This window comes from Musa acuminata, unplaced genomic scaffold (genome assembly GCF_036884655.1).
Source record: "Musa acuminata AAA Group cultivar baxijiao unplaced genomic scaffold, Cavendish_Baxijiao_AAA HiC_scaffold_297, whole genome shotgun sequence".
Classification (NCBI taxonomy): domain Eukaryota; kingdom Viridiplantae; phylum Streptophyta; class Magnoliopsida; order Zingiberales; family Musaceae; genus Musa; species Musa acuminata.
Window position 1 is genome coordinate 1 of NW_027020558.1, and position 10,000 is coordinate 10,000.

Here is a 10,000-nt window from a genome sequence, read left to right on the forward strand (position 1 = left end):
AATAGGCATAATTCATCCTAAAAGGGTATAAAGAATAGATAGGCGGAAATCCAATATCTATTCAAAAAAAAAAAAGAACAATGGCCAATTAGATCGAAATAATGAATCATAAATGGAGTTCGGGTTCGAATTCTATAGATAATAGAATCTAATACGGATGGTTTTTCTATAATGATAGAGAAATGAAAGAGACTTACTCGTGATTTCATGTACTTAATATTTCTTTTGAAAAAAAGAAGGATTGGCTGAACTTGAAAATTGACTCATTGAATGAGTAATTGAATGAGTAAACGATTGAATCGTATTCGGTTGGGTGGTACCAACTAAATCAAGTGCTAACTCCCATTTATTTCTTATTGAATTAACCGATCAACTTGCTATCGGACATTTATTTTCGACTTGGCATGGCACTATTCAAAAAAACTTTCGACATACTTTACTTTAATTATAATTATGAGAATCAATCCTACCCCTTCTAGTCCTGCGGTTTCCACACTTGAAGAACAAAACCTAGGGCGTATCGCTCAAATTATTGGCCCAGTACTGGATGTTGTTTTTCCTCCGGGCAAGATGCCTAATATTTATAACGCTTTGGTAGTTAAGGGTCGAGATACTATTGGTCAGCAAATTAATGTGACTTGTGAGGTACAACAATTATTAGGAAATAATCGAGTTAGAGCTGTAGCTATGAGTGCTACAGATGGACTGATGAGAGGAATGGAAGTGATTGACACGGGAGCTCCTCTAAGCGTTCCAGTCGGTGGAGCTACCCTCGGACGAATTTTCAACGTTCTTGGGGAGCCTGTTGATAATTTAGGTCCTGTAGATACTAGCACAACATCTCCTATTCATAGACCTGCACCTGCCTTTATACAGTTAGAGACGAAATTATCAATCTTTGAAACAGGAATTAAAGTAGTGGATCTTTTAGCTCCTTATCGCCGTGGAGGAAAAATCGGACTATTTGGAGGAGCTGGAGTAGGTAAAACAGTACTCATCATGGAATTGATCAACAACATTGCCAAAGCTCATGGAGGCGTATCTGTATTTGGCGGAGTAGGCGAACGTACTCGTGAAGGAAATGATCTTTACATGGAAATGAAAGAATCCGGAGTAATTAATGAAAAAAATATTGCAGAATCAAAAGTAGCTCTAGTCTACGGTCAAATGAATGAACCGCCGGGAGCTCGTATGAGAGTTGGTTTGACTGCCCTAACTATGGCGGAATATTTCCGGGATGTTAATGAACAAGACGTACTTCTATTCATCGACAATATCTTTCGTTTCGTCCAAGCAGGATCAGAAGTATCCGCCTTATTGGGGAGAATGCCTTCTGCAGTGGGTTATCAACCTACCCTTAGTACAGAAATGGGTTCTTTGCAAGAAAGAATTACTTCTACCAAAGAGGGATCTATAACTTCGATCCAAGCCGTTTATGTACCTGCGGACGATTTGACCGACCCTGCTCCTGCCACGACATTTGCACATTTAGATGCTACTACCGTATTATCGAGAGGATTAGCTGCCAAAGGTATTTATCCAGCAGTGGATCCTTTAGATTCAACGTCAACTATGTTACAACCTCGGATCGTTGGCGAGGAACATTATGAAACTGCGCAAAGAGTTAAGCAAACTTCACAACGTTACAAAGAACTTCAGGACATTATAGCTATTCTTGGGTTGGACGAATTATCCGAAGAAGATCGTTTAACTGTAGCAAGAGCACGAAAAATCGAGCGTTTCTTATCACAACCCTTCTTCGTGGCAGAAGTATTTACTGGTTCTCCAGGAAAATATGTTGGTCTTGCAGAAACAATTAGGGGGTTTCAACTGATCCTTTCCGGAGAATTAGACAGTCTTCCCGAGCAGGCCTTTTATTTAGTAGGTAACATCGATGAAGCTACCGCGAAAGCTATGAACTTAGAAGAGGAGAGCAAATTGAAGAAATGACCTTAAATCTTTGTGTACTGACTCCTAATCGAATTATTTGGGACTCAGAAGTGAAAGAAATAATTTTATCTACTAATAGTGGCCAAATTGGCGTATTACCAAACCACGCCCCTATTGCCACGGCTGTAGATATAGGTCTTTTGAGAATACGCCTCAACAACGACCAATGGTTAACGGTGGCTCTGATGGGTGGTTTCGCTAGAATAGGTAATAATGAAATCACCATTTTAGGAAATGATGCGGAAATAAGTACTGACATTGATCCGCAAGAAGCTCAACAAGCTCTTGAAATAGCTGAAGCTAACTTGAGTAGAGCTGAGGGTAAGAGACAAGCAATTGAAGCGAATCTAGCTCTCAGACGAGCTAGGACACGAGTAGAGGCTGTCAATGTTATTTCCTACTAGTCAAGTCAATACATCAAAATAATAAAGAGAAGTTTTTAAAAAGTTCTTTATTATACACCACATGTTGATTCTGCCAATTGAACACAATCAAGTCTAATCTGATAAAACAAAAAAAGAAGATGGGGTAGAAAAACTTATTAGATATCATTTCATCGACTCCGGTATCTAATAAGTTCTACCTACTATTGGATTTGAACCAATGACTCCCGCCGTATGAAAGCAATACTCTAACCACTGAGTTAAGTAGGTCATTTATCACCACAAAAAGAACCCATCACTTCGGGGATTATAGGTGGAATATTATTTCTAAGCAATACTAATCTGTTCTGTTAAGCGTAAATAAATCTGTTCTGTTAAGCGTAAATAAAATAAATAGATCAGAGAGCTATGATGTGGATTATGGAATATCCATCTTGACAAGAAATTATCTATATGTTAAGATGTCTATGACAAGGGCTATAGCTCAGTTGGTAGAGCACCTCGTTTACACGCGCGCCAATGCTTTTCAAAGGAGCCTATTATGCAATGAACATAATTGATCGTATTGAGAAATCGATGTCTTACTCCATAGGTTCGAGGGAACAAGAGAACAATAGCCTGACAAATATTTGGTTCGGTCCGATTCAGGCGCGAATTCAGTTGCCAAATCAAATAGAACCCGCCATTGATTTGATAGTTGATAAGGTAAATACCCAGCCCATTCAATGCTAGGCATAATGAGTATAAGGGCCTCAAAATAACCTCTTTTCGTCCTATGAACTTTAAGGTGTATGAAGTCTCATATTCGACTGTTGCAGCGGAGCGATAGAGATTCCATTTAACTTAGGTTGATCTAGGCCGAAGGCAGACCTAAGTCAAGATAACCCTTCTTTGAAACACTTTGGTATTGCTCCTAGATCAGAATACAAATAATAAATCAGAGCACATGGAACCATCTCATTATCTTCCTCTAAAGAAAAAATATGGTGGACTAACTGATCTTTACATCAGTTGATGAAAGAGCCCAATGCAACAAAATGCATGTTGGGTCTTTGAAACAGTTCGAATCATTTCGATAATAATCAGTTTGATCTGTTTTACCGAGAAGGTCTACGGTTCGAGTCCGTATAGCCCTAATCCTAATATATTATATTTTTGTTTAGTATATAGTTTAGTGTTTAGTATATAGTTTAGTATGGTTTTCATTTCTATGGGACCAACCAAGTCTAATCCTAAGTCACATGGGTCTAGGACCTATTCTTTTCTTGGTCTTGGGTCTTGTCTTGTATTTGGAGAATCCCCCTAACTAATCACTAATCGTTTTTTGGCAGAACAAGAGCAACCTTATTGATTGATTCAGAGATAATGGAGAGATAACGAATTGGGCCTAAATATATTAACGTTTCTTCTTCTATATTCTATGAGTTGAGTGGGTTTGTGGATTTGATTTGGTCCGTCGAATCATTCGATAATGTGTGATTCTTTCTATTTGAAAATGTTATGTAAATCATTTATGATTCCGTCGATTATACTACTCCACTCTTTGCTATGTTTCATTGTCTAGTATAGGTTTGCTGTAAAACCTTTTTCTTGTAGCGAAATCTAACCCATTGCTTGGTCTTACCATTATATTATTAAGCGTTATTGCCGTAACAAAACAAACAAGTATTTTGGTTCATTCCAAATCGTAATCTTTGTTTAGTATTAGAGATTGGTCCGAAATAGAATGAATCTTTCATTCTAACTCTAATGAAATAACTCGATTCTTCTTATTTATTTCTGAGGAGGTGGGATAGTACAGGTTCCAAGTTTCCAATTTTTTGTATAGAAAGATATAAGTTGTTATATGTCACCTCTCAATTCAACGGATTGAATCAATTAAGAAAAATAGAAATGAAATCTAGGACAAGAAAAAGATAAAAAATCATTCGATGCATTAGATTATGTATTCATATTCGTATCAAATCAATAGAAGCAATGATCCTATACCCAGATTTTAATGAAAAAGGAATACTTCGAATAATATAGAATATGCTAGAAATCCCTAGACATTTTACCCCATATGACTATTGAAAAATTTAAGTTTTAAAAAAAGGAAATGAAATTATTATTATTTCATTATGTTGATTATATATAATCAACATAGTATTCTAATGAATATAGTATTCATAGTATTTAATTATAGGATATTTACTTTACTATATTATAGGGTATTGATATTTATTATAGTTATAGGCATAGGAATAGTTATAGGCATAGGATATTTTAGTATTTTATTACCTTTTTCTAGAGGATAGAGAACCCAAGACAAAGTGAGAGAGTTTTGTTTGTGTAAGAGCATCCTATGTCTACACCATATCTAAATAGAATCGAAATCCAAAATGTAAGTGGGATTCCATTAGATGAATCTTTAAACAAAACATGCCCCACAGCAAACAAACTCTAAACTATGCAGTTTGATTTGATCAAAATCAATTCTTGTTTCGCCTAAGATAAGAAGTTATGGATGAATTGACAATTCCGATTCGAATCGAATAATTCAGCATATTCCACATTAATAGGAGTACATTTATGTTTCTGCTTCACGAATATGATATTTTCTGGGCATTTCTAATAATATCAAGCGTTATTCCTATCTTGGCATTTGTAATTTCCGGAGTTTTAGCCCCGGTTAGTGAAGGACCAGAGAAGCTCTCTAGTTATGAATCGGGTATAGAACCCATTGGGGATGCTTGGTTACAATTTCGAATCCGCTATTACATGTTTGCTCTAGTTTTTGTTGTTTTTGATGTTGAAACGGTCTTTCTTTATCCATGGGCAATGAGTTTCGATGTATTGGGTGTATCTGTATTTATCGAAGCTTTAATTTTTGTGCTTATCCCAATTGTTGGTTCAGTTTATGCATGGCGAAAAGGAGCATTGGAATGGTCTTAACTGAATATTCAGACAATCAAAATAAAAATGAAGGAAAAGATTACATTGAGACAGTTATGAATTTGATTGAGTTTCCCTTAGTTGACAAAACAATTACCAATTCAGTTATTTCAACTACATTGAATGATCTTTCGAATTGGTCAAGACTTTCCAGTTTATGGCCGCTTCTATACGGTACCAGTTGTTGTTTCATTGAATTTGCTTCATTAATAGGCTCGCGATTCGACTTTGATCGTTATGGATTGGTACCAAGATCGAGTCCTAGACAAGCAGACCTAATTTTAACAGCCGGCACAGTAACAATGAAAATGGCTCCTTCTTTAGTAAGATTATATGAGCAAATGCCTGAACCAAAATATGTCATTGCTATGGGAGCTTGTACTATTACAGGAGGGATGTTCAGTACTGATTCTTATAGTACTGTTCGTGGAGTCGATAAGCTAATTCCTGTCGATGTCTATTTGCCGGGCTGCCCACCTAAACCAGAGGCGGTTATAGATGCTATAACGAAACTTCGTAAGAAAATATCTCGAGAAATCTTTGAAGATAGAACTGTGTCTCAACAGGAAAATCGATGTTTTACTACCAATCACAAGTTTTGTGTTAGACGCAGTACTCATACTGGAAATTATGATCAAGAATTGCTCTATCAATCACCATCTACTTCAGAGATACCTTCTGAAACATTTTTCAAATCCAAAAGTTCAGTATCTCCCCATGAATTAGTGAATCAGACAAGGTAAGGTTCTTTTGTGCAGAATAAGAAAGAAAGGGTCAATCTTTAAAAATTTCATTGTAAATTGAAATACTCATACAAATACAAATGTGGGAGAGATCAAGAAGATGCAGCAGGATCGTTTATCTGATTGGTTAGTCAACCATGATTTAGTTCATAGATCTTTGGGCTTTGATTGCCGAGGAATAGAAACTTTACAAATAAAAACCGAGGATTGGGATTCCATTGCTGTCATTTCATATGTATATGGTTACAATTATTTACGCTCCCAGTGTGCCTATGATGTAGCACCAGGCGGATTTTTAGCCAGTGTGTATCATCTTACGAGAATACAGTATGGTATAGCTAAACCAGAAGAGGTATGCATAAAAGTATTTGCCCCAAGGAATAATCCTAGAATCCCGTCTGTTTTCTGGATTTGGAGAAGTGCTGATTTTCAAGAACGCGAATCTTATGATATGTTGGGAATCTCTTATGATAATCATCCACGCCTTAAACGTATTTTGATGCCGGAAAGTTGGATAGGTTGGCCCCTACGTAAGGACTATATTACCCCCAATTTCTATGAAATACAAGATGCTCATTAAATGATAAGAAATTAATGTTTACTTAATACGACTATGACACGATTCCAGATTTCTTTCAAGTGAAGGAATATTTTTACGTTCCGTTCTAGATGAAAGAAAGTAACCGGACTTTAATTCGTATTATGGATAACCTAAAAAAAACTTCATTTATATTCCAAAATTTGGAATAGATCATATCCATTTCGTATGAGCAGAAACAATGGGATGAATCAAAAGAGTTCTGCACTATGAACTTTGTACCGCGCACATAACTTACTTAGATGTAGATGGACCTCGGAAAGTAACGTAAGCAAGAGTGAAGAAATGGAATAAATGTCAAAAATATGAAATGAAGAAATGAAAAGGGATTGGATTTTATTTGTACTGTGTCTGAAGTGCATTCTGTCTATTGCTATCTTTTAACTCCTCTCGACTTTTAAGTTTTTTTTTACTTTTACTTATTTATTTTTATTTTGAATATAGATGAAGACTTAATATTCTTTTTGAATGAGAGAAAGCACAGTATGAAGAAACAAGAAAGAAAAAAGAGACGGGAGCATAATCTCACTTTGTTCTTTACCATAACCATCCATACATATATTTTTTACCAATCCCCCCAAGGGGAGGTATATATATATATACATCTAGATGAGTAAATATGTAACCAATCCCCCCAAGGGGAGGTATATATATATATATATATCTAGATGAGTAAATATGTAATAGATGAGTAAATATATGTAATAGATGAGTAAATATGTAACATCTAGATGAGTAAATACGTATCATGCTCTAGACTATTAACGCCCGATCTATCTCGATTAATTTGTATGAATATCTATCCGATACATTATTTACGTGTCAGGAACCAGATTTGAACTGGTGACACGAGGATTTTCAGTCCTCTGCTCTACCAACTGAGCTATCCCGACCATTTCCCGTGCATCATCCTAGTAGAGTACTTGTGTCTATGTTAATTAAAGGGACTAAAAAGTAGTAAAAAATTTGACAAGTAAGTGTAAGGATAATGATATGGACTGTGAATGATTCAATAATAGAGATTCTTTGCCCATATATGTTCATTTGTACAGGTTCTATCCAAATTGGGATAAGATCCAAGGATTTTAGTTCGGATCCGTTTGTGAAAGAGTAGAGTGAATGAGAAAGATAGTGAATTTTGTTTGAACTGAACCACTGATGAAAAAAAGAAGAGAGGATAAATACTTAGGAAGTAAAATAGGCTTTTTATTGGGGATAGAGGGACTTGAACCCTCACGATTTAAAAAGTCGACGGATTTTCCTCTTACTATAAATTTCATTGTTGTCGGTATTGACATGTAGAATGGGACTCTCTCTTTATTCTCGTCCGATTAATCAGTTTTTCAAAAGATCTATCAAACTCTGGAATGAATGATTTCATAATTGAATATTCGATTCTTCCTTCAACTTCCATTGAAATGGATTCATAATAACTCTGAATTTTTCATATTATAATTATATATAATTATAATATAATAGATTCGGGTCATGATTAATCGTTTGATATGGCAGTATGTATACATACGTATTAGGTATATAGGACCATCTTTTCTGTAATTTTTATAGACGGATTCCTGCTACCAACAAAACGTAGTCAACTCCATTCGTTAGAACAGCTTCCATTGAGTCTCTGCACCTATCCTTTTAAATTCTAGTTTTATAAACCTTTGTTTTCTCAAAATAAGGATTTGGCTCAGGATTGCCCATTTTTAATTCCAGGGTTTCTCTGAATTTGGAAGTTACCACTTAGCAGGTTTCCATACTAAGGCTCAATCCAATCAAGTCCGTAGCGTCTACCGATTTCGCCATATCCCCTTTGATACCAAGACCTAGTTGGAATTCCAACTATCCTTTTCATTTATTTTGTTTGTTTGGACCCGTTGAATTCGTTAGATAATGATTTCTATATTGAAAAAGTGTATGCTGCTGTTTGATTTTTTTGGCTATCCCCCATCAGTTCATTTATATTGAATGAACCTTGTTTCAATCAGAAATGATTCTATCATTGATGTATCCGCAATTCAATATGGATAGATATATCCAACATATATATGTTTCTCCCTCCCTTTCATTTTTACAGTGCGATTTGGAATAGTGGAACGGTCGATATTCATTCTTCTTTTTTTTTGTCCTATCTCCTCCTTTTCCGAATCAAACCAGAGGAATGTCTCATTTTCATTTAGATTGTATCTTTATCCTTATCTTTTTTTTTATCTTAGGACCGATTCGCTATAGCTATAATTAACATAATATAAATATATAAAATATAAATATATAAATAAATACATTATGTTGTATATTATAGTTAGATATAGTTAGAATAGTCAGAAGAATAGTCAGAATTATTATTATAGTTAGTTATAGTATATAGTTTAGAAGTATACTATATAACTATATAGAACTATACTATACTATATAGTTATATAGTTATAGTATAGTTATATAGTTATAGTTCATAGTTAATATTAAACGAATAGCTAATAGATAAGATCAGCTAATAGCTAAAATCCGGTAGTTTCCTCAATTTCTATATACTATTTCTGTTATGTTATGTGAGCCCGCTTAGCTCAGAGGTTAGAGCATCGCATTTGTAATGCGATGGTCATCGGTTCGACTCCGATAGCCGGCTTTTTCTCTATCGATTTTTCCGTGATTGATAATCTCTCTCCTCCTTTTCCCATATGTTATGTCGTGGTAACTTGCAACCATGACCAAAAAATGTATTGGAACAATTAGATCTCTCTCTACCGAACAAATCATAAAACGGAGCTGCAACTTCCTATATATACAAAAAATCCGGATATTGATACAATTTATTTTATTCTACTTTGTAGTATTTCGGTAAATTTAGCTTTGCTTTGTTTATCCCTTAGTTCAGTCTTAATTTATAGTTCAGTTTTCATTTTTTTATTCTGAAAAAATGAAATTTCAATAAAATCCATAAAATTAAAAAGGAGTCTTTATGTCTCGTTACCGAGGACCTCGTTTCAAAAAAATACGCCGTCTGGGGGCTTTACCAGGACTAACTAGTAAAAGACCTAGATCCGGAAGTGATCTTAAAAACCAATTGCGTTCTGGGAAAAGATCGCAGTATCGTATTCGTCTAGAAGAAAAACAGAAATTGCGTTTTCATTATGGTCTGACAGAGCGACAATTACTTAGATATGTGCATATCGCTGGAAAAGCTAAAGGGTCAACAGGTCAGGTTTTACTACAATTACTTGAGATGCGTTTGGATAACATCCTTTTCCGATTGGGTATGGCTTCGACCATTCCTGGAGCCAGGCAATTAGTTAACCATAGACATATTTTAGTTAATGGTCGTATAGTGGATATACCAAGTTATCGTTGTAAACCCAGAGATATTATTACTACGAAGGATAAACAAAGAT

At 35.2% G+C, this 10,000-nt stretch overlaps 1 protein-coding gene and 2 non-coding genes across 3 annotated transcripts; 2 read left to right on the forward strand and 1 right to left on the reverse strand.

Moving 5' to 3' along the window:
- Positions 1 to 16: 16 nt before the first annotated feature.
- Positions 17 to 5,305, forward strand: LOC135657714 (ATP synthase subunit beta, chloroplastic). The gene has a single exon (XM_065176005.1). It carries the CDS (start codon positions 454 to 456, stop codon positions 1,948 to 1,950), a length of 1,497 nt encoding a protein of 498 aa, XP_065032077.1. The 5' UTR covers positions 17 to 453; the 3' UTR covers positions 1,951 to 5,305.
- Positions 5,306 to 7,428: 2,123 nt separating this feature from the next.
- TRNAF-GAA (transfer RNA phenylalanine (anticodon GAA)) lies at positions 7,429 to 7,501 on the reverse strand. Its single transcript has one exon. It is a non-coding gene; the product is annotated as a tRNA-Phe (tRNA).
- Positions 7,502 to 9,164: 1,663 nt separating this feature from the next.
- On the forward strand, positions 9,165 to 9,237 carry TRNAT-UGU (transfer RNA threonine (anticodon UGU)). Its single transcript has one exon. It is a non-coding gene; the product is annotated as a tRNA-Thr (tRNA).
- The last annotated feature ends 763 nt before the right edge of the window (positions 9,238 to 10,000 follow it).